This window comes from Excalfactoria chinensis, chromosome 3 (assembly GCF_039878825.1).
Source record: "Excalfactoria chinensis isolate bCotChi1 chromosome 3, bCotChi1.hap2, whole genome shotgun sequence".
NCBI lineage: Eukaryota > Metazoa > Chordata > Aves > Galliformes > Phasianidae > Excalfactoria > Excalfactoria chinensis.
In genome coordinates, this window is record NC_092827.1 from 85,789,915 (window position 1) to 85,815,846 (window position 25,932).

The window sequence follows — 25,932 nt, forward strand, 5'->3', positions numbered from 1 at the left end:
CTATGTGTTTGCTACTGGGTTTGCTGTGGGTGATGAACAAATTATATCACATGTAGATTAGTAATACATAAGCAGAAGGGAGAGCTGTGACAGCAAACATCTAATAGGGAACAGGAGAGGAGGCTTTCTACCTTAGAAGGGAAGAGGTCTGCTTGGAGTTAGTTAAGTATTAATTTATGACTTTTTAGTTTAACTTATTTTTTCTTACTTGAGACAAAGGGTGAGGGAAGAAGGAGGGAGTGGATACAAAGAGTAAACCGACTCCATGTGAATTACTCCATTTGCTGTTTTATTCACTGAGGTGTGAAAACAGATTTGTGGTGGAGCTTTGTCAGGCCAAGAGAAGACATGGTGATCCTGCCAGGAAGGCCCCTTTCAGCCATATGCTGCACTTTGGAAAGGTAAAAGATTTTCCTTACCTACCTTCCCCCCCAGATGCTCCTCAGCTTTAAAAACTGGATATGAGAAGCTTCTGTCTTCACCATCCTTTACTATTATATAACTAACTTTGGATTTTCAAACTGTTCTTTTACCTTTCTGAAACATCAGTGCTAAAACAATTTTTAAGTGTATGGATAAAGAACATGAAAAAAGGCTAACTAACCCCCCACTCACCCTCCCCCAGCTTCCAACACACATTATCTCTTACTTAGTGGGCAAGAGATGTGGAAACTGCAGCCCTATCCCCAGGTCAATGAAGGCTGCTTTTGGCAAGTTACCCACTTTCCATTTTCTAGTGATTGCAGTTAGTTACGGTTTTTAGAGGTGGGTGTCCGTGAATGTCGTGTGCTCTTTGGTGACTGTGCTGAAACCTTTGATGACATTGACAAGATCTTCTTCTTCAACATACTGTAATAAACGAAAGAAAAAAAAAAAGCAAAACAGTTGGTGAGGTACATCTTTAGCTTACAAAATGGAATCTTATTCCTTCAATTCTTTCTTCCCCAAAATGATTCTCTAACAGCTTGGATAAGTTAAGTGCATTTCTACTCTGTTTTTTCCCTTCCTCCCACCATAGGCTACAGTCCAAAAGCATTCACGCACCTGACTCCAACAGTAGATTTTCATGGTTATGATAGGTTTTAAAACGTTTCCCATCCTGATGAAGATTAAGTAAATGGTATTTACTACAGTAATAGGGAACCTAGTCCATAATATCATGAGCTGAAAGGAACCTACAAAGATCACTGAGGGTACAGCTGACCTTTTTGGCTGCTTGGGGACACTGCTGACTCATACTTGACTTGCTGTCAGCCAGAACCCTACAGTCTTTCCTGCAGGGCTGCTCTCCTCACATCCCACAGCCTTTACGTGCATCTAAGGCTGTCCCATCTCAAGTGCAGAATACTGCACTTGCTCTTGTTCAACTTCCCAACCCTTTGTTAAAATCTCTCTGCAAGGCCTCTTGACTTTCAAGTGTCAAAAGCTTTTCCCTATTTAGTGTCATCTCTGAACTTCGTATACATTTGAGTCCTAAAGCCAGATAATGTATAAAAGAATGTGCCCTAAAGTGGAGCACTGTGGAACTGCACTAGCACCTGGCCACAGGCCTGATACAACTCCAGTTACTAAAACCTGCAGAGCATGACCTGTTAGTCAATTGTTTTGACATGCTTTGAGCTTTTCAGAGTCTCTCAGCTTCCTCTCAATTTTAAACTACTCTATGGCACTGAGTCTGATAAAAAGTTGACAGCAAGCAGAGACATAAACTTGGTTCCCATATCACAAAGACTCTATTAGCAGCGTTCTGCAACTGTCTGTACTGGTGTGCTTACACCATTCAGTATGTTCATCCTGAAAAATGGACAGCATGAACAATACTTTATGTCAGTCTGTAGCTGCTTGCTGTAATCAAGTGAAGAGCTGAGTTAAAAGACTTGCAGGCTTCATTTTTGCAGCAGAGTAGTTGAGCAACACAACAGCAGAGGCAATTGGATTTAGGGAAATCTAAAGCAATGTACAGAAAGTTCCAATAGTAGAGCCCAGTTTTGTATCTTTGAATTTAAAAGGGAGCTCAGCTCATACTGTAATGGTGGTTGGCCACCACAAGTGATTTTTAATTCCCCTGCTCTTACTTTCTAACAGTTCCAAAGGTCAACAGACCCTTTTGTAAACCAGTTCTACCGTGAGCTAAGTGGCATTAGGTTCTTAAGACTTAGCAGATATTGCAGCAGTGGCAACAACATCCCTATAGTATGGCATGCCTACAGCTGCTATGCCCAACACCCCCAGACTCCCTTTAGCCCCACAAAGACAGAGCATGATGTCAGTTTTCTAACTGTCCCCTCTTACACTCTTGCTGAAATGGGTGAAGAGAAACATTTATATAGTTGGCCAAACAGAATGGATTTCTTCAAGACCTATACTGCTGATAGACCATGCAGTTATCTTTTGAACCAATATCACGGACAGATAGATACAGAGCAAAAGCTACTCATGTCCTGTTAAAGCAATAGGAAGATTTCAAAAGATCTAGACAGTCATTTTCATGATTCTAATGTAATTCTAAAAATCACAAACAGCTGACATACACACAACAGCATCACAGGAGTCCTTACCAAGCCACGAGCACCAGCACGATGATTACGAATGATGGTATCCCAAGGTAATTCATCAACAAAAGACTTCTTGTCATAGATGTCAAGCAGCTGGCTTACACTACGATGAAGAGAGGCTGGAGAATAAGTGCGATTTAGTTGGCTCTGACTTGGTCTCCGTCCCCCAGTAGCGTTATGGATACCACGGCTGCTTGTGGGAGAACCAACTCCTGGAATTTTTGTATCTGCTAGTCCCTACAAGGAAGCAGCAAAGCAGCAAATCAAACATACAGGGCATCATCTCAAATGCTTTAAACAAAACAAAAGAGAGAACAGAGGAGCCCATGCTTTAGAAGACATGCACAAATACAAATGGAAGGGATACAAAAGAACCTTTACCCAATATCAATCATTATTGAAAAGGAGAAAAAAAGGCCCAACTGTGAAACAGGGCGGTCCTTGACTTTTTCCCCCCTCTGGATTTCTTTCCTTCATTAGCCAGCAAGCAGAGATCCAAAGATTTTTGATTACCAGAATGACAATCCACACTCACTCAGCAAGGGCATTAAACAGACTTCCTTTTGCACAGTTATATACAGTCACCATGACCAGGAAAAAGCTTTCACCCATTAGGATAAACATGCACTGTAAGTAAAGCTGCCTTTCTGCATGCTTAGGGCCATCACACCTCTTGCAGCACTGCACGCTAACAACTCTACCTCAGAACGCATCCTGTAACTTTTGAGAGTGATACTGCTTGATGAATCAGATGTGTCAGCAATTGTCTCAAACTGGGATTAAAGAGAGGGAGGAAATGCATTAGGGCTGAGTACTGTGCAGCACAGGTGCAACCTGTTTCTTATACAAGGAAGTAAATTAGCTGAAGCTCAGGTGGGAGAGAGAGCATAGCAGGAAGTAGGAGAGTGGGGAACCAGCAAACACACAACATGATTTAACTTCAGCTGGTCATCAGCTACCATGTGGGCAGCCAGCAATGCTCCCTGCATGATCGCAGTAGCAACTGTAAAACAAGCAGTTTTGCCTCTTTGAAAAGTAGCTCTGTACAAAGTTCTTCATCTGGTGCACAGCACAATGGGATTTTTGTTTTCCCCTATTAGCTCCACAAGCTTTTGGAGAAAAAGGAAAAATAAAGGCTAGGAACTATTTAGGCATGCCAACAGCAAGGACATGGTAAGTCAAGGGGGAAAACACAACATAACAGGCTGTAGAAGAAATGGAATCAGAACCATAAGACCAATAAAAGCAGCTTCTTATGCTCTCCGCTTTTGCCAGGAGAAGGGGCACGCTGGAAATCCCATTGTTTCCAAGAGCTGCTTCATTGAGGCACAGATGCAGCTTCTTGGCACTGAGACAAAGAGGAACAGAATGCGTGAAGGATGCAAGAGTCACAGGAAAAAGCAGCAGAGGAGTGACAAGAATAGCCTCATAGCCCGTGCCTGGCAAGAAATTCTAACTTTCAGTCATAACATTTTCCACACTCTTCTGTCTCACTTTTTGCAAATGGGTAGCATACACAACTGCTCCGCTATGTGATGGAATGTGTTCTTTACCCGGCTATTTTTTCTTTTTAAACAGAACTATATATGTCCTAAGAAAAGTGACACTAAGCCTTCTTTATCACTCCCCAGCAGCCCACCTCTTGCCCTTTCATGGTCCCAGTGTGGCTTTACAGGCACAGACACCTATACATTTTGTTAAGGTTCCTAGCTTGTCTCTAGTTGCACTCACACTCCCCCAGATCTTTCTGGCAGCTTGTCCTGTAGCTGGTAACTAGAAAGAAACAGCCCATCCTTAAGCCCTGTTTTTGCAAGAGCATCTCATTACCAGACAAAAGACTGTCAATTTGATCCTGGCTAACCTTTCACAGCAGACAGTTGGGACCATGTGATGTGCTCCTCTGAGAAGCACATTTTGTTACCATTTCTCAAGATAGAAAAGCCTTTCCAGCTCTATTGCAGAAGCCATCTAACATAAGGTGCCATCAATGGCTCTGGATTTTCTGTGACTACAGATGTACTGGTTTTCTTAAAGCATCAGACAGCATTTCAGGTCCAGAAATGTCAGGGTCCACAGAGCAGTTGCCACAGCAATCTTTTTGGACTGAGTGCCTTCATCCTGGCTCTGTGTGTCTTTATAGGCACACCAGACAGTCCTTTTCCTACAATGAACAGCATTCAGCTGGGAAATAGGAGTGTGAAGTAGTCAAAGGACAAAGGAAATCTGTGAAGGTCAGACAGAAGTATGAGACAATGGATATGAGTAATTGTGTTTCACCCAACCTACCGGATGAGTTTCACCTGTTGAATATACACTCATTGGCGACGTTCTTTTCTGGAGTGGAACTAAAGGAGGTCTGTCTCGAGCATAGGGTTGCTTGTGCACTTTCCTTTGAAGAATTAAGGAGAGAAGAATAGCCAAGAGGATCAAACCTAGAACTACCATCAGAACTGCAAACCACAGCTCATTGTAGAATTTTACACTTTTAGACTCTGCTTTGTCCTTCTCTCCAGGTGTTGTCAAGATCAGACCTGTAAAAATCAAGAGGGATTTAGGGGAGAAAGGGAATGTTATTTCAGAAAGTCATTTAACAATATGCTATCCCTTTCGCCTCTAATAAATTAGGCAAGAATTTAAGTCATTTTGTCGTCATGTGCTTATTTGCACTTATGTTCAAGGTGGCATAATGGTTCAATATGCTGGCGGGCTATAATAAAAAGCTTACTACCCTCAAGAGACCCTGCTTAAAGTTCTGGCATTGCTGCTCAGGCTGGAAATCACCACTGCATCAGCAGCTCTCGAGAAAAGAGGCAATGGAAGTGGAATGTGAGGGGGGAGGAAGGAAAAATAAAAGGTTCTCCAAGTAACCTTGAAGAGTGAAAATGACTCCAGTAATTTCAGAGAGGTGCGGACAGAGGACATTCTCTACACCACAATGCCTGTAGCAGCATGCCTGCACAGTTAAAATGAGCGGGATAAAGACTGAACAAAAATGAATGATAAATTAATATAAAGAAAACAACATGAAATACCTTATTCCTCCTTCTTCTGCCTGTTAGAAAAAAAAACCCAGCCACATGGCTCTGCTTTTGCACAACACAAGCATCAGAAATCTCTGTGACAGAATTCAGAATTGCCTGGTTATTTGCAATCCTACATGCGTATCAAGGCTCTTTGCTAAGGAATTTCCATCACCTTCACATCCAAGTCTCCACTGCAAGTTGCCTGTGGTGCTGATCCAATTTGTAGTAGATGCAGGGTACAACCAGCAGTCAAAAGAACAAATGAAGGTGATGGATATGGGAATACTTCATAATGCTTTTACCATAGCCTTGCCTGAAATTTTGCAAGACAATAGTTGAAAGCATGAAGAGCTATATCGGGGAACTACAAGTATAAAGAGAGATTGCAAAAGACAAGGGCGATCTATTTTAAGAAGCCAAACAAAATGCTAACTCACAATAAATTAATTAAAAGCAATGTCAGTTAGAAAGAGTTTGAGCTTAGCTTTCCGTCCTAGAAAACAAAGTTAAAAGGAAACTCAGACATTTTAGTGGTAGGTATCTACTAATGGACAACATCTGAAGTAGGATTACATTACACTAAACCCATTACCTTTACAAAACAGGTAAAGGATCTATAAAGCAGGGGTCCTGAAAAATCTCATGGCATGATCCCTCAAGCAGATTCCACTCTTTCCAGCATGCACTGCATATCAGACTTTCACCACAAACACACAATCATTAGGCAATAGGTAACTTCATCATGTAATTACCAAGTCCATCGGCAGCGCTGTACTTGATGACTGGTGTCATGGCGCTCCCTTCATCGGTGATGCACGTCACTTGAAATAAAAAAGCTGAGCAAAAGGGAGAAATCAGAATTCTGTAGGTGCTGCTTTTTCACCATTATCCAACAGTAGAGATCACTGCTCAGGACAACGAAGCAAGCACAGCACATCGCCAATCACATTCTACTTGAGTTCAAGATTAGAGCCCCCTTGTGCATGAGTATCCAACTCCTAAACCATTAAGTATGGCAGAGCATGTGGTATGGCATCACTATGACGCTACAAATTACACTCCCCTTTCAACCCTCAGTTCTCCCTTTTTCAATTGTGTGTAACTGGCAACTTTCAATTAATTCCATCATTGTGCCCCAAACTCCTTGGGCCATTTGTTCACAGCTGATAGAAACTTGTTAAAGTCTGAGATATTAGCATCATAGTAGTATCCACGACAAATCCCTTTAACATACAGAAGAAAAACCTCTTAAGAACAGAATCTATCTTTTTTGTTTTCATTTTTCCTCTTTTGACATGATTACTTTTTGTTTTGAATTTTGCAAGCTTCTGCAAGAGAAACTGCATTTCAAAGCAAGGCCAATTCCAAAAGCTATTGATTTAGTCATATATATATATATTTATTTATACACACACATATATATACATATATATTTAGTCATATATATATACACACACACAAAGATCATCAAGTCCAACACAGCCTATCCATAGTACCCTATATATTTATATTCCTCTCTAGATATTATATATAATATATTATTATATTTATATTTGTGAAGTTTATTTCTATGCATTTTTTTCCTAGAACACAGCCTTAAAGTACAGAAGCTCTGGGATTTAGTGAAGCTCAGCCCTCACAACAAACGAAAGCAGGCTTACCCAGTCTGGTAAAATGGTCATTTGTTCCAAGAATTTTTGTTTCAAGCATCTGCTTGGATGCAGTTCAGTGAGTTTGGCTATAGTATTCAGCGAGTATTTAGAGGGAAATCACTACTTGCCAGAGCTGCTGCACGGTTTGTTCCTCCATTCAGGAAGAAAAGCAGTAAATCCTGTGCTCTTAGTGTGAGACTTCCAGGGAGACACATTCCTCAGATTTAGCAATAATATTTACACCATTAATTGAGCTCAACAGTCTTTTTAAAGGAAGAAAGACATAGGAAATTGAAACTGACTTTTGTCAGATGTCCTTGGCAAATACAACTCGGTGTCAAAGCCACTGTAGATACGCTGCCCACTCTCAGTTAATGCATACTCCTTCAGGCGTCCGTTCAGTACGAAAGTACGACTCCAGTCTATGTGGATGGTAGATAAATTGCTAACAACTGAGAATGGAGCCATGTACCGAGGTGCTGCAAAAGGAGAAAAGCTTATTTCTAGGCAACAGGCATGACAAAATTATACAGCAGAGAGAAATAATAGGCTCTGAATGATTCAAGTTCATTCACACATTTTAGCTGTCTCATACTCAATTGTATGAACAAATAGATGGAGAAAGGAGAAAGTTTGTAGTAGCAAGCCAGCCCCTACGATGAGAAAACAATAAATGCTGAAGAAAACAACTTCAGAGGACCTCACCAGAGCTGATTTTCTTCTAATATGTGCACATACATAATATGAAAGCCACAGCAGGCAGAGAGAAAAGAAAAAGAACCCACTTCAGGGAGGAAGTTCCATCAGCTGGGCAAAACAGCTTGCTGAAAAAGAACTCAGTTTAAGCTCGAGGTGGTCCTTTGTGACTTTGTCAGTAAACCACGTGCCCACAACATGTTGGTTTGTTCACAAGGAAATTGCTTGTCCAGCTATGCTTTGCCTCTAATTGCCTACTTACACTAAACCAGACCTTCCAGGCAAGAGGAAGGGGACTTTCAGAGTGACTCAGGAAACTCATCTAAGAGTTCAGCAAGGCAAGAAGGACTGATAGATGAAGGCTGCAGACTCGGTGGGAAGGGGTTTGAAAGTGGCTTTTAAGCAGTTTTGTTCTGTATGTCTCACCTATTTTCTCCACTTTAAAGTTCAATTGCATTACAGCTTTCAGCTTGCAAAACAGCATTAAATACTTCTTTTTTTAAAAAAAAAAAATAGGGGTCACATTCAAGAAAATCTGGGGCTATGTTACCCCTAAACTTACAGATGAGAAGATGAGAATCCATGCAACTTAGCAGATGATACGTTTTTACTAACTACTCAGCAGAAGTACCTATTGATTTAAATGGGATTTCTATAAAAAGGATTCTGAAATCCTGACACCCAGACTATGGAAGAAAAAGTTAAGATTCTCTTTGCCCTGTCCTGGCATGCTGAGGTGAAGTGCTTATCTCTCATCTGTTAAGAGAATGATTGGCTACAGCGCTATAAATCTTTTCAATACAAGCTCATGCTAGACTACCAGAAACTCAGTTTTGATGGTATAAATCTGTCCTGGCTATAGACATGAGTACTGCACATTTTATTTCCATACATACTACCTGTAGGGAAAAGCAATGGCAGACAACCAGTTCTAAATCACCCCAAAAAAGAGCAATGGTCACAATCCAGTCAAAGAAAGAAAGATTTGCATCCCAAGGCTGCCCTGAGCCCCCTGGCCCCACTGCACCACAGCAGAAGCTGCAGCCCACCCTCACTTTGCAGTTGATTTTGGTTTCAAGTTTTTGGTGTTTTTTGTTTGTTTGTTTGTTTTTTTGGGGGGGAGGGGGGGGGGGGGAAGAGATAAAATACTCCAGAAGGAAGAACCTCCATATAGAGATCCTTCTCTTGCCAGCCCTTAACTGAGGCTTAGGGAGAACCTGGTTCCACCCCTTCTCGTCACACAACTGCCTTCACCTACACCACCATAGGGCTGGCTATGTCCCTTCACCAGTTGCTCAATCATTGTTTCACACCGTGAACAAAGTCTCATACACCACCACACGAATTTAAAGTAGTGCCTTGTTGTGGCTGATTAGTGATAAACTCTTCACTACCAGCAAGGATCCAAACATTCACATGAAACCTGTGGAAAACATTAATGAACTTGGCAGAAATGTGGCATGAGTTAAGACAGTACACTTATTCTTGAAGTAAATCAACAGATCTCTGCCCCATGCAGCAGAAGCAGAAGTTTCAGATCTCATACTCACGCTCCTTTTCTGTAGTGAAGCCGACCCACTCTGAGGCGCTGCTGCCCACAGAGTTGTAAGACACAACTCGCAGGTTGTAGGTTGTGTAAGGCTCGAGGTTGGATACGTTGGCACTCTGTCCATTTCCTGTATACTTCACCTCAGTTGGGCCAGGGCTGCAAGCCTTCACAGCTGGCTGCAGGTTCAGAGGACAAGCCATGTACACATGGAGCTCATAGCTGAGAAGAGAGTGGAGATTTAGATTCATTAAGAGCTTTTATAACACAACATGATTGTTTCATCCCAACCAGCCATTTCAACCTGATTGCTCTATGTCTGGCTACAAGACAGGATACTGAACCTGATGCTAGTTTTTCTTCTCAGAGACTTTGGCCCCAGCTGTAGGATATCTGTAAAAACTGTGGCTGTCAGTCACACTCACAATGGAACTATTGGTACCCTAATAGGCATCAACACTTCTGCACATCAGCTAGCCTTACTAACCACAAGATACAGCTACTGCAGACAACTGATCTCACCACTCTCACTGTGCAACCACAGCTTTTTGACAATGACCTCCACTACCAGCATCATTGCCACCTCCATCAATCTCTATATCCTGCTCATGAGAAATGCAGCTGGTTCACCTAAACACTTCTTGGATGCTATTTATGCCACATGAGATATCACCACCAACACTAGGAAGAATGAACATGGCTGTTCCAACCGTCCAGAGCTCTCAGTCACATGATTACAATTTACATCCAGGAAGGTTGCTCTGCCACCACCCCTTGCTAGCTGAAATTTGGCTGGGTTGCAGCTCCCACCTGGTGACGATGCCATTAGGTGACTGAGGGGCACTCCACTGGAAAGAGGCATTCCTGGAGGTCACGGCACGGATCTGTGGGGGTGGTTGTTCAGAGGGGGGAGCTGGCTGTGTGGTCATTTGGGCCGTGGGTCCTTTGCTACAGCAGTTGAAACAGGTGCAGGCCTCCACACCAATGAAGTACGTGGTGAAAGGTTTTAGCCCATGTATTGTCTGCTGGGTGGCAGTCCCTTCTGACAGCTGCAAAAAAAAATAAGGGGAAACTTACCATAGGTTCAAGCACCACAAGTACTAAATAAGACTTATCAGGATAAATTAACTCCAGAAGACTATGGGCACAAGGTTCTGCATGTCCTTTAAGTCTGACATTAACGCAGCTGCTGTGCACTGGGACCTCTGCAGTCACTTTCCTCCCATTATAAAGTTAAAGGGCACTGTTTGAAAGAAAAGACCACACCATCAGTGGCCTCAGAGACCTCTTGAGTTGATCTGTATATCAACTTGTACATGTCGTTCTCAGGGACAGCGAAACTGCAAACTTTTAGGGAGAAACACTGGCCTAAAAGGAACTGAATTGAAAATAAATGAACATGGAATATGACGGCATGATAAGTATATTAGCAAGTATCCATGCATATCTTGTAAGCTTCCTTGGTTCAGATACAGGAGACAGCACTTGGCAGAGTGATAGACATGCATCTGGTGGGTCAGTTTACCTTACCTGAAGGGACAGTGGGCTCTTCAGTGGGAACCTCTGAGCAGAGGCAACTCTTCTATATCTACCATTGGAAATTTGGCATTCTGGTAAAGGAGACTTATTTCTAAACTGCTTGGAGGAACAGCTACTTCAGCTCTTTGCTGTAATCATTTATGGATACAGCTTTTTAAACCAAAATAATCAACATACGTAGAAAACACCAGAAGGGGGTAACATTTGTTTCCATATAGCACCATGTGGCTCAGCACAGTACAGAAGAAAACAGGAAGTAACGAGTGAAGCAAGAAAATAAAAGCATTTGGTATTGCTTAATGCCAGTGCTAGAGCATGGCAGATGTGACAGGATGGAGATGGAAGACCATATAGACACCAGGGAGATGAGCTAGCTACATCAGACATGCCAATTGCACTGAGATGTATAAATAGATGGAGAAATGAATGTGTAATGCGCAATCAGCACATTAATCTAATGAAACTCTGCAGGTTTCCTAGCTTAGCTGAGTCCAGTCACACCAGGACACCTAATGGAGTCAATCTCAAAGGAAAAATCACAGCTGCATCTCAACCCCACAAAAGCATCATCTGCATTGCTGCGGTCTCCTCACATTTGTTGAGCCTTCTTGTACAAACATACAAGAAACAGTATCGGTCTGACACCATAAACATATATGTAAGTCTACTCTTTCTTGCTTCCCATGTGTCCATCCTAAAAAATGGGAACCCACAAGGCAGACAGTTAAAACAAAAGATTTGAGGATCACATGGAACCCTCCACAGTCTGGATTATGGACATCTTTGTCACAGCTATGTCCAAGCCAGAGATGAAAATGATTCCACATTTGAGGCTTGGAACCCTCCACAGCACAGACACCAAAAGGAGGTATTGCCTAGAGAGCTGGTTCACTGAGATTTGATTGATAGCTAAGATCTGCACCAAAGATATCACCATTAAGAACTTCTTTTAAGGTGATCTAGACTGAGACACTGCTATCTTTTTTACTTGCACTATTCTTCAGTGCTTTGCCATGCGATACTTCTTACCAGCAAGATTTTAAAGGTAACTCAGCATTTTCTTTGGAGCTTCAAACCTGTCAGCTATCCAAAGCACACAACCACTTCATCCTGGCTCCGGTTTCCATCTGCACCATTTGGACTGGCAGGGCATGAGAACCCTTCTCTGTCTTCTGGCTCAAAGCTTGCTTCCTGAGGTATTTTTTGCAATAAGACTCTGATTTATGGAGGAGGCAAGTGATGGGTGCTACCATGTGACAATCATCACTTTGTGGACATTGGAAAGCACCTTCCTTCAGAGCTGTTTGCATTTGGAAGAGAGTGCTCAGGAGTGTTTACTGGCAGAAGATCTGGCCTGTGACTAAATAGCTCCAGCTTGGTATGAGCAAATTGGGGAATTATACCATTGTGTCCTGGGAAAAACAGGATGCAGGTGGGCATCCCTGCTCCCTCTTATCTGCTGGCAAGACCTGGAAGATGGGAACAAAGGAATTTCTGCTGAGATCCCAGAGCCAGAAGTTGCCATTCCAAGAAGAGCTGACTCAATCGCTTTGGATTTGAGCTGTCACTCACAAAGAAAACTGACATGACCCCTTCGGACTTATTTGTAAGTTTGTACTACCATTGGAAATTGTTGCCATGGTCGCCTTCGTCATCAGTGGAACAACACCCGACAACCCACCACTAGTGAAGATCAATGAACTACAAACCACACTGGATCCATGGTGGTGACCGTCTCCCTCTTGCTTCCTACAAACACTTCTTGCTTCTATTTCCTATCTTCTCTATCACCCTTCTTCCCTTCCCCATCACCCTACATCATAATAGTGTCCCCATCTTCCTGATTAAGATTTGGTAGGACCAACATTTGAACCATTGTTTCTTAATCTCACACCAGGTATACACATACCAAAGAACCTTCTCTGCCTCCTATAAGTTGGAGTGAGACACAGGGGCTGTCTGGAAGTATTTCATTTGGTTGGTTAGACATCCCCAGAACAACACTGTGGATTCTCATCACGTTGTCACAGCACATTTCCAAGTGAGAAAGGTTTGAATGCTAAAGATAATTCCTCGAGGAGCACATTTAGCTGAGTGAAAGTGTAGGACCCGCTTTGGCCAGAAGAGAGCGCTGCAAGCAGGCAACAAAGGGAGAGCGGGAGAGGAAGAAAATTTGCAACCAGCAGACACAGTAAGAACAAAACTGCTAATGCTAGAAAACAAAAGTGAAAATGGAAGTGCACAAATTTGATAATACTTACCACCACCTCAGTCCCTTGAGTATCATTAGAAAACAGCCTGTAGATACTGACCACCCCGTTTGGCTTAAGAGGAGGGTTGATGTTCACTACAGCCACCGTGGATGCCACTGTATGGAAGAGGGGAGCTGCCAGGCCCTCGGGAGGAGCAGGGCCTGTCCGGCAGCGTGTCCAGCCGCTCGGTGTCCGGCCTGCCGAGTTCACCGACCACACCTTTGGCATATAGAAACAGACTGTCAATGAAGGACTCAAGCCCACAAAAGCTCCACAGCTCTCTGAGATGCTGCTGCAGCTTTAATTCTGCTAAGCAAGACACAGTATAACAGCACCTGTGTGCAAATGTCCCTCATCTGCACTGATCCTGTGACTTCCTAACAACAAAAAAGAACTACATTGAGAAGTAGATTTCTTGTCTCAGGAAGTGTGTATTCATGTAGCTTGTACTTACCTGAATTCCCACCACTGTCTTTGTTGTGCCACACAAAGAGGATCAACACTGATAACTTTTTCAAACAAATACGAACATAAACACTGACACCCAGTCCTGCCATTTGCCTCCTTTCTGCACACTTCCTTCATGTGTGTGAGTAGCCCCAGTAAGTTCAGCCTGCCACTGCCTGACATCTAATTATGTTCACCTTGACTGAATTGCACAAGACAAATTCCAGTTACTCTTATAAACTCAACCTTTTAATAGGGACACATCTCTTAAAAGTATTTCTGTAGCAACCATTCGGCAACGTTTTCAGTAACCCATAATATAAACAAAGCCCACTGAAAAGTATGGTTAAATCAGCATCTCCCATTTGCTTCCACAACAACATCCACTTTACTGCTTGAGCACAAAGGCAACTGTTTCAATTCCAAGATTTCAAAATTTAGCAGCTTGAAGGAGGCCTGATTAAAACCCACATGTCTCTGTGAACTACACCTACTGGTTTTGTCAGCTTCCCAAAACCTGAGCGATCTGCAGACTACATAAAACTCAGCACTTATTAAACACAGTCTTCAACAAATCTGCATGAAAATTAAATTTTGCTTTCATCAAGGAGTGAATAAACATATGGAAGGATGTATAATCTTATTTATCAAAAACTATTTGTATAATTAAACACGAATATCATAAAAGGTTGCCTTAGGTCGTCATTTGCATGAGTAAGTAATTTGTAGAATGTCAGGTACAATAGACAGAATAGATGGATGCGTGAGTGTGTAGGGTTAAATTAGGCTCAATATTAGCCAACCACAGAGTGATCAATCAGAATGATAGATCTAAATGGCAATACAAGAGGACTGTCTGAGAGATTTTTAGTGTAAGTATTCCTTAGTAAGCTTTCACGCCAAGCAATTCTAACAACAGTAAAACGTGTTCTTATGTGATCTACTCCAGGCAGAAGTCCTGAAGAACTGGCTGGTGGGACTGTGCCTTAAAAAAAAATAATAAGAGGTTTAGAAATTAGAGTTCTTCAAGATTGACCCTGGCATCTTACCAGCTGGCAATATTAAGTTCCAAGACCACAGAACACAAGGGGCCCAGGGAAGGAAAAGGGCCAAAAACTACCTCAGAGGCTTTGAAGACTATGGTTCTGACAACTACAAAACTGGAGTTACTGCCTTATTCCTTCAGAAACATAAAATATCATCCAGTGAAACACTATGTAAGTGTAGATGACACCCTATGATAAAAAGCTCTGCCAGAATACTTTCATTTTCAGTGAAATCAGTAATATATCTCTGTTGTGAACTTTTCATAAGTCAAACTCTGTTCACTTTACTGCAGTAGGTCAAACCCTCTATCTCAGTTAAGTCCCTGCTGCTACAAAGATTTGCCCACTGTAGCTCATTTCAAGGAGCATATTTCTTTGTGGAGAGAAAAAGCCACATACAGAAAAAGGAGCTCTGAGCATGCCACTTGCCTCGACTCAGCACTGACCTTAGTTCAAAACCTCTGGTTACACACTGGGCTGTGGTCTTAATGAGCATGGAATGTGGCACCATTGGGCCTGAGCTGCAGAACCAGCTTCCACACTAAAACTGATGGGAGAGAGGATTTCTCCCTAGCACAGCAATCAGGCCTCGCAATTGGACCCCTTAGGGAATTTGGAGAAGAAAGAGATACAGCACAGCTAGGGTGCACACACCTCACTGAGAGCTGTCAGGAGGCATTTTCTTCCATTCTTCCAGTATCATAGGTGCCTAAGCCATGTCTTTCAGAAAAGAAGCCTTATTTTTGATGGACACCATCTCAGGACAAGGGAAAAGGGAATGCTGATCCTCTTTCATGTGACATCTGGGTGGCTGAAGGCATCTTCCCAGAGGGCAGCAATTTCACTTCAATCACACGTTCCAACAGAGACAGTCAGTCCCACTGTCTTCCAGAGTGAAAGTGCCCAGGTGCACAACCCACCTCTGTCTGTGCACAGTGTGCCCCCCTCATGGCTGTTCTACTTTGCACAAACATAACAAAACCAAGATCAACTGGGCAGAGCAAGTGCAAGTGCAAACAGACACTGCTTCCCAGCCAGGTCCTTCTCCAGGGAGGGACCCTAAGCCCATCCTCTGAGCAACACATTTCTCTGCAAAAAGAGGCCAAGAACCATCTGGGCCTGACTAATAGTCATGGTCTCAGAATGTCAGTGAGGGAAACTTAGCAACTCGGCCATGCCAAGACATAATTCCAGCAGAATATCTTCAGCTATGCAAAACTCACATCAGCTTTGGAAAACACTGTGAGAGCTCAACAGGACTTCAGAGGATCTAAATTCTGGATTTACACTGACATAATCCTGACTCCCCCGACTCCTTCTGCTTAATCATCTGTAAAAGAATGGATGGCTATAATTTTTTTTTGCCTATGAGAATCATCATTCAAGTAAACTCTGGCCTGTGTTTGGAGATCCAGAGCTGAAATCGCAAAGAAATGGCTGCAAATGGAACTGCTCATATTCGGCCATTTCAATTCATGAAGAAATCAGACAGCAAGGCAACAGAGGTGACAATAAGAAGCACCTGCTAAAATCAGAGGTTTGATTTGGTCACAGCTCCTCAGAATGTCACCACAAAAATGGCATGGATAACTGAAAGCTTAGCTAAGCTGAAATTCCACAGTTTAGACTTTTGTAATAAGTTTTATTTTGGCACATACACAAAAAAAGTCCCTGTATGACATGACATACTCAGCACGGAAAATATTTATAGCATCCACATCGAAATGTAAACAGCTTAATAGGCATCGTCATCATCATTTGCTGCTCATAATAGCAGAAGATTCTAAAAGCTACCTCAGAGCACAGAGCTCATGTAGGCAGGAACGTACTGAATGACAAAACAGACAGCAGAAAGACATCAGACGCTTCTTATAACCTGACTTTCTGAATATACTGCTTCCAAAAGCATTAACTATGACATCATGGTGCATGGCTCTGCACGCTGCCAAAAGATGTATGGCTTTTAATGGCTACTTTCCCCTCAACAAAAGCATGAGATATTTTTTAAACTGCTTTATAAATTTGCTGGCCTCTAGCCCACATTGGATTATGAGGTGGAACCAGAGAGGAGAAACTTATCTGGAGCCGGCATATCTAGAGTACTAGAGAACTCCACTTCCAGGCAACTAAGCTTGTTCCTTTCATCACCAGTGACCCGGAATCAATTTCAGCTCCTAGATGAGACTGGTGTTCAGGCATTGCTCAAAATGACCGTAGGACAACCTCAAGGCTCACTGGCCCTGGAAGAAGGGGCAACAGGAAGGAAAGTGCTGAGAAATTGACCACAGTCTGAGTGCAGTGAGCACTTGTTGCTATTCAGATTTACTGAGCTTGAACTCCCCCCATACAAGGCAATAAAATCATAATGGCTCAAAGATGGAGATGCTGTGACTAGGAGTTGTCTTCCTCTCTGAGCAACACAGGGTCATGTGCTGTAACACTCTTGAAGCCCCAGGTCCTCACCTGGGCAAGCTGTGTTTTGAACCGAAAAAGTAATTTTTCTTTTAATCAAATGGAGATCATATGTACCTCATACAGGAGGGAATGGAGGGAAGCAGCTGGATTTACACTCCCACAGCTCTGAAGCTGAAGAAAAGCATCAGAAGAAGACAACCAATCACAAACCAGGCAAGCACTAAGCTTCTGTGTGATGAAAAGGGACAGTGAAGAAGCTACCAAAATAAAGTACACAAATTCAGCACCCTCAGATGACAAATACAGCCTGTGGTTAAGGCAGAAAAAAAATACACTGTGTTACCAAAAATTCCCCCATTGATTAAAGTGATCTTCTGGTCGTGACTCCAGTCACACAAACAAGCATAACCACAAGCTGACTGAGCAGAGGTCTGGCAGAGGGTGTCATGTGTGCAGTAATGCCTGCCAGCTCACACTACTCACATCTCACACCTGGCCCCAGCAGCGTGACAGATATTTCCACTATAAACACAGAGGCCAACCAGGAAACTCCCACTGCTCCTGCAAAGCAAGCACAAGAAACTCTCAGAGACATCCTGTTCTTCACTTCTGCTAAAGTATAGCAAGGAAGCTGCAGGCATCAGGGTGGGCTGTCTGGTGATAGCTTGCCTGCCTGGAGGCAAAAGTCTTGAGCTCCTGCTGAATTCCTAGGGCAGGGAGAGCCAACATCCTCTGCTTTGCAGAGACCAGGTGACAATCACCCTCCTCCAACAACTCACTGCTGACCAGCACTGACTACTGGCTCCCACCAAGCCCTACAGGTACCGTGCATCAGACCACGCTGAAGCTTACACACTTCTGTGAGGGGCAAGACCTCAGCTCTCTGCTCAAAGGGAATCCAAGGACTTAACACAACTGATTGCTGGTCCTTCCAAGAAGGATTCAGCAGTAGCACCACTCTGCACATGCCAGGAGATGAGCAGTAGCAGAGACTAACTGATATGCCTCCTGTTTCTACAATTGATTCCTGGAGGTCCAAACAGACTCTGCAACTGTTTTCTTCACCAAGATCTGCTCATTTATAGCCCTATGATTACACAGACACAGAGTTTTCCCAGCATAGATTTTTTCCATGCTAGCAAGATGTTTTAGAGGTATAAAAGATACGATATAAGCTTCAGAAACACAGTGCCAGATTTTTGGTTGCATTTCAACAGCATTCCAGAAGAAAAGTGAAATCTATAATCTTGGCGAGTTAAATAAAATTAGAGAAAACCAAGGAAACTCTCTGCCACCGTCATTTGCAGCACCCCTCACAAATCTCTTCCCTCATCAGACCTGACGGACGTGCAGTCTAGGTAATCTGGGATTCCTAATGCACTGTCAGCACAACTCAGAACACAAACACTGTCTACAGAAATCTAGCATCCAGTATTAAAATAACATTCATTGCATTGCAGTGTCAGGAAAGTATAAGTAGAAAGTTTCAAGAGTGGCTGCAATCCAGTAGGAAAAGAACAAAGGCAATGGAAAAGAGGTATCACATCCACTCATGATCAGTGGTACAGAGATTAGTAAACAAAAGTCAGTTTTCTGATTGCCCATCCCGAAATCTATTCTCTTACCTATTTAGCACTCAGTCAGCATACTTAGGGAGGCCATAAACATATAATGGGATAGACTGTAGGTCCAGGCTTCTAGCACTGCTGTAATTTGAACCTCTTAACATTGCTATTCATCTTCACTATTCAAATCTCTATATGTAATAAAAGTACTAAATCCATTCTAGGGAGGTGAAAGAGAAAGACAAAGATTACAGGCAAACAGCTTGGGACTTGCAGAAAATTTCCATATTCTAAAGGATGCTCATTTCATATAACATAGTACAACACCCGTAATTAATGAGAGACGTAAACAAGTTTAACTCTAAAAGGTAGAAAATTAAATAATTTGTTTCCTATGGGTATATAATGAGATAGTTACCGCATTCCCATGAGAGAGATAAGCAGATATTAAAAGGTCTTTCCAATACCTGTAATAGCTAAGGGCAACAGCTAATTCAATAGATTCGATCAAAATCACCACTTCTTTCTCCGCTTCTGATTTATTACTTTGGCTGTAGTTAGCCATCACTCATTTTAGTTTGCTTTTCAGCAGTCATAAATTATGCCTCATAAATAAAAAGATACAATCAAGGAAATCACATCAAGTCATCTACTGCCCTGGAATATATTTTCCCATAGTACTCACACTAATGTCTTTTTAAAGGATAGCTCGCCGTGTTTTTGAACATGTCAGAATAGCAATGTACTGGGAAAAGCCCTACAAGTGTGGCGTCATAACTGTCTCACCAGTAGTTTGTTTGTTTTCTTCCAGAACAACAGTCCAATATTTTGTTAAATGAATACAAATCAAGGTTTGTTTCATCAGTACATTGTTTACACACTTAAATTTAGGACAGGGTTGGCAACAGAAACATAGTGACAGAAGAGGGACTTTATAAAAGAAATAGCACTGTTTCAAGTAGTACTTCTCCCTACTGCGTGCCCTGCTGTACCAGGGCAAAGGAAGCATCTAGTTCAGCAAAAGGGTATTTAGAGTAGGTATCACCTTTACAGAATTGAAAGAACGTAGTTGTGCTTGCTTTACTTTACAGAACATTTTCTCCTGCAAGAAAACCCTCTCTTTCGAACAAAGAGGGGACAGCAAGCAGGGAGTGCAAGAAGGAAGTGTCCTTGATTTTGCCACTGCTTTGTGGTGTATCTTTCAGTGTGACAAGCAGAAACAGTGAATTAAAATGAAGAAAAGAAGCCAAAAGATGAAGGATATTACAAATGGGTGATTATCAATCACTGGTTAGTCAGCAAACCTGCTTCACCCCATTCTAAGCTGTAAAAGTCACTTAGTTGTTTGTCAGTAACTAAGCAGCACAAACTGGAGCTCAGCTGATGGATGGGCTGGTAACCAAGTGCCATTCTTGTTATCTCTGATAGTGACCAAGAGGACTGACATTTTCTGTGCTCCATGCAGTTGGTCCTGCCATAATCTTCATGACTTTTCACTCATTTTTATTTCTATAACAGTCCAAAAGTCAGAAATACAATTTGTTTCCTCTTTAATATTTTCTGAGAGTCCAAGATGGAGTGCCCAAAATGTATTGCCCCTGGCATATCTCGGGATCTTCCCTTGGCCTTTCTCTTCAAAGAACTATTTGGACTGAGAGAAACACACTACTTAAGGAAGAAGGATACTGTGGGAGGCAGACACCTGCTGCAGTGCAACAGGCAGTCCTACCAAACAATAAAAAGGCAACAATAAAACCTTCTGAAAAGTTCTACTTCAACCTTTTGTTTGCTCGGTGCTTTCTGAGTGAAAATATGAACACGTTCTACACACCAAGAAGACATTAAGCTATTACTCTAAAAAAATTAGTCCAAGTACACAGTTAAGTACAATTGTGGAAGAGTGACACTGCACTTGCATGGAAATTGCATCAAACTCCAGCACCACCTCTTTGCAGATCAGTACTGTGTGTCAAAAGGGCCTACCGGTAGCTAAGAAAAACAGGTATTGTACACTATCCTCAGCAGTTCCTGAGAAAAGCCTAAATATTTTGTTTCAGAAATACTATAGGAATGAAGACGTTGCACTCAGAAACTCATGAGGTCTCATAAAGTTTAAGTCAGGATTTTTTGAGGGAATCGCAAAATACAGGTGAGGATTTAGACAGTGTTTCAAGAAATGCCTAAGATGACAGATGCTACAAAGAATGCAAATATCACAATATCTGATTAGACCTAGAGATGGAATTTCAACGATCTCAGAAATTATTTGCAAGTACAGGACAGCAGGCATCTCAATGCCTCTTAAAGCGCACTGAAACCCAGTAGGCATTAATATGCTCACATAGATCTGGTCCACAAAGAATAAAAGTGTTCAAGTTCCTTGAATAATTGTGACTTTAGCATTTAGGGGGCACAGTCCTTTTGACTTGCATGAGCTTCAGAAGTCACTTCATCATTTTCAGAAGTGCAACTTCTGCATCTAAGCCTTAGAAGCTTTAAATATTCAGCTGAAGCTTGCAGCAAAATTAAAAACAAGACTGTATGGTTGAAACAATACAAACATGGTTGTACAGTTGAAATAATACAAGTACAGTCGAATAATACAAGTATTGTTGGAAGAGATAGCCAGTGGGTATTTAAGGAAAAAGGGCTCACCAACTCTGAAGCCTTCAGTCAAGGCAGGTGCTCACCAATGTCGAGGCTCACCACAAGAACTCCACAAAGGAGCAATCACCAGAAAGAGTGGCTACCTTAGTGGTGGTCAGCTCTTAAATGGGATCTAGGAGAGGTGGAGTCAAGCTCCACTCCTTCTGGGAGCACAGCTGAATTACCTTCACCTCTGCTCCCACAGCTGACTCATTGCTTGCCTCAGATGGTTAATCAGAGGCTCAGGCTGTCATCAATAGTTTCCCTTACAAAGCTTCACCTCAGATCCTAAGAAGCTATCAGGGTTCATTGAACTACACCTCTATAGCTCCAAAAATGCTGGAGAAGGTCCCATCACAGCACTGTGATTTTATCTGCATTCTGCTGGAGGAAATTCAGTTGCATTTAAAGTTTTATGTCCAGCAAACAAGCCTCAAATGCAGAGACAGCAGAATCAATATTCAGTTTAAGTGAAATATAAATCTGGGTTTCATCAGCATAATAGCAAAAGCCAAGCCCTATACTTATGAATAACTTGTCTCACAGACAAGATATAAATTGTCAACAATGGAGGAGCTTAGAATAGATCCCAGAGGACTGCTGCAAGTGACACAAGGAGAAGACAAACATGTGCATGCAAAAACCTCTCACAGTGAAATAAATGGCCATCAGTGGAGAGGAAAACAAAACAAAACAAAAACAACAACACCAAAAATCCCCACCACCAACTACAAAAAACCAACACAAAAAAAACCTCCCAAAAAACAGGCTACAGAAATGATTTAGAGATCCAGTCAATAGCTCAGCCCAGTTACGGAGCAGAACCAAGATAAAAAAAAGCCAAGTCTTGAATACAGCACGATAAACCAAAGGAATCCGCTTTGCTACCCATCATCAACTGATCATTAAATTCATTAGCTCAAGCAAATCTCTGTGCTGTGCTATCAGCTTCTCCCCCCCAAAACAGCTTTTGAATGAGGTAATTGTAAGTTGGTGCAACTGTGAATATCATGCAGCCTCCAGCCCAGACAAAGATGTTTTTCTTTAGTTAAGAAAGAAGTAGTAATCAGGGCATGGATCTGCTACAACTCTTTTCTGTCTACCAAACTCCATCTGCACTTGCATTCTTCACAGATCTTGACCAAAACAGCAAGGAGATCTGGTCTACCAATAGTTCCATTTTAAAGAAACTACAGCAAATGGAGAATTCACAGTATTGTGAACCTACAGAAGAGCCCTAAGCAGTGAGAAAGAAATTAAAGCCTTAATATTTGTACACACGGGGACTCACTACAAAAATACTTAACTCTAAACTGTGCTGTTTCTTGAAAAAAAATTAATAGCTTTGATTACAAAACCAGTCAGCCCTTAAATGGGGTCCAAGAGAGGTGCAACTAGACTCCACTCCTTCCGGTCACACAGCTGAACTGCCTTCACTTGCGCTCTCAGGGCTGGCCCAGTCCTTTCCTCAGGTGATCTATCAGTGGTTCAGGCTGTGACTCAACAGTTTCCATACAGTCTGTAACTCTCAAGTAGTGAAGATAGATTCTGTGAATACTGTAGTAAGTATATTTTTCTAGTAGCATCCCAGGCTCTTTTTTCAATAGTTTAATAATTGTCCATTCAGAATCCTTTTCTTATCCAAGTCTGAGCTGCTGAAAGTGATTTATGAAGAAAGCCACTGAGTTCTTCCTTCTAGGCCCTGTGACTCTGACATACAAGAAGCAGTCAGTGATCACAGGCTGAAACAACAGAGTTAGGCACAAAGGGAAATAAGAGATATGTAAGCAGTCATTGGAACAGACAGGTTGTACAGTGTCCATCCTTGGAGAATGAGGGATGGAGAACTTGGTCCTGAATGTAATTGGACACTGAGCAGCCTGCTCTGAATAGATCTGCTTCAAGCAGGAAGTTAGACTAGATGACCTCTGGATGTCTCTTCCATGCTACATGACTTTGTGAGTCTTTGACGTGTGTATGTATCAGCTCAATAGAATCTACTGCTAATGTGATAAAGAAACATTTTAGATTTAATTCTGCATGGCTTCTGGTTACCAAAAAGAATACGACAGTAGAAGTGAAGAACAGAAACCAAAGAACCTGATCTGTGAAGAGCACTGTCATCAAATCTCCATCAGGTTGACACCAAAGTGGAAAGAACCAGTCAGTATGATCAAGAGCAATCAGAAGACCCCAGAGAAGAAGTTTACCAGGGGGGTTCATCAAGGACAAATGTGAAGTCTTGCACCTTTGGTATTAATAAACCCTTGCAGCACTACAGGGTAGACACTGAGCAGCTATGGAACAGTTCAGCTGGAAAGAACCAGGGGGGATCTTAGTAGATAGGAAGTCAAACATGAGCCAGCAATGTACCCTGGCAGCAAAAATAGGCAACTGCATCTTGAGCTATTTAACAGGACTGTAGCCAGACAATTAAGGGAAGTGATTACATGCCTTCATTTAGCGCTTGTCCTGTTTAGGTCCCAAGAAAGATTGATGAATTGGAGTGAGTTCAGCAGAGGGCCACCAAGGTAATCAGGGGGTTGGAGAACTTGGCATGTGAGGACACCTTTTTCACCCTAGGGACAGTCAAGCAGTGGTGCAGACAGCCCAGAGATGTTACTCATTTCCCCTGAAGATTTCCAACGTGCAAAAGAATAAAGTCCTAAATAACCTCATCTGACCTCTCAACTGACAGTACTTTGAGCAGGAAGCTGGACTGAATGAGAGCCATTCCAATCCAAATTACTTTGTCATCCTCTGAAGCAAATGAACATTTTAAAGAATGATTGCAACTATTCTGTGGGAGCTCAAGAGGTGGAATGCATTTCGTGCTTATTGAAACAAATCCATGTTTAAGCAAATTTTATTTTATTTTAGGGTAAAAGTTGTAAATACTTCTGAGAATTGCTAAACTCATCCAGGACACTCCATATGTAGAATTATTGTGTACTGATTCAGGAGTGAGGCTTATTGCTATCCTGTTGGCAGAATAATAAGTGTGTATGTTGAAAGGCATCTTTATATGAAAAAACTAAGCTTAACCTGCTACGAAACTATGGCTTTAGGGACAACGGACTAAAGGCTGTTTTTGGTGAAGTTCTAAACTCCACTAACTCGTCTAAACACTTGGAAGGAATGTCAGGTGCTTAGAAACAGCAAATATCTCAGTTGAATGGGATAAAGCCACGATACGTGTACAAAACTTGAGCTTAGTTTCCAGGGCACTGCTGACAGTCAGTGATGGCAATACCTACTCCACAGCTGAATTCCTATTGTAAACTCATAGGAAAAACAACAGTAGAAGGTCCATGTGCATGAGAAGTAGCAGCCATCAACAATAATCTCACAAAATCTGCCTGCAATCCTACTATTCTACCATGTAATTTGTTGAGAAAACACCCCCAGTTCCTCTTGACATAAGCTACTTTATGATCTCAAAGTAAAAAATAATTCCAAAAAGACTAGGGGAGGAGGGAAAATGAAAGAAAAACCTAATTAAATCCCTTTTCAGCACTAAAATATCACACTACTTACATAACATTAGATCCCACCTGATATTCGTATTCTGTGTAAGGCAACAACTGGTCATCTCTGAAGGATGTTGAAGATCCATTGTAAACAAGTATGAGGTCTAAATTTATGAGGGTTTGTGTCGTCCGTCTTCTGTAAAGTTCATAGTGTAAAATCTTCCCATTTGGCTGCTGTGGGCCAGTCCACAGGACAGAAGACACTGTCTGGAAGCCCCTGGCTGTGGTCTGTATCTCTGTGAGAGGGGCAGGCTGACCTGCTGGTGGTGCTTCCAGCGTCTGGACAGATACCCACTCACTGGAGGCACAGCCCAGCTCTGTACAAGCTTGGAGCTGTACCTCGTACCTTGGAAAACATAAGCAGGAACAAAGTGGTTAAAACATCTGAATCAAACACACATTTTGGGGGAAAGGGCCTTAAATTTTTTTTTTTTATTTTTATTTTTTTTTTATCTTTGGCATTTTTGAAAAAGTAAACAATTTATATCAACATATAGAATACATGTGGGAATTCATATAGCAGATGACAGAAGAACGCTTCCATCCAGGTTTCACATTTTTTGTTTTCAAAGCAGGGTTCATATCTGCATGAGCCAAGTCATCAAAATTATTCTGATTTTGATTACATGAATCAAAATGATGATTTATTGTACGAGATGATGTGGATATCATTTGAGAGCTGAGTCATCACTAACTTCACTCTATTACTCTTCTCTCTTTGGATTTAGATTAGTTATATGTAAATAGTAGACAGACTTACTTATCAACCCTGTAACACACACAAATTATGCCTGCACAAATATATATGGAAAGGTCACGTAAATAATCAAGAATTAGCAAGGAAGACATTACTTCAGTATCAAGTGTGTTTTTTCTGCAGCTGAGTCCTACGTAAACACAAGTAGCTCTTTTTCAATTCAAAGGACTAAGAACACTCCTGGTGTGACTCTACTGATGCTCAGCTGTGCTGCAAATGGACTAGCTAACAAATTTTCTGTTTTACCATCTTAACTTTGTTAG

At 41.9% G+C, this 25,932-nt stretch overlaps 1 protein-coding gene across 1 annotated transcript in view; it reads right to left on the reverse strand.

Annotated features, from left to right (window-relative positions):
- Positions 1-132: 132 nt before the first annotated feature.
- USH2A (usherin) overlaps positions 133-25,932 on the reverse strand; it is a 352,517-nt gene continuing 326,717 nt past the window's right edge. The window contains exons 63-71 of the mRNA XM_072333648.1: positions 24,937-25,258; positions 13,273-13,482; positions 10,283-10,521; positions 9,477-9,694; positions 7,533-7,709; positions 6,331-6,414; positions 4,842-5,086; positions 2,559-2,792; positions 133-849 (exon numbers count right to left, since the gene is read on the reverse strand). Of these exons, the coding sequence (XP_072189749.1) occupies positions 760-849; positions 2,559-2,792; positions 4,842-5,086; positions 6,331-6,414; positions 7,533-7,709; positions 9,477-9,694; positions 10,283-10,521; positions 13,273-13,482; positions 24,937-25,258 (1,819 nt within the window). The 3' untranslated portion in view covers positions 133-759. The remainder of the gene's footprint in view (positions 850-2,558; positions 2,793-4,841; positions 5,087-6,330; positions 6,415-7,532; positions 7,710-9,476; positions 9,695-10,282; positions 10,522-13,272; positions 13,483-24,936; positions 25,259-25,932) is intronic.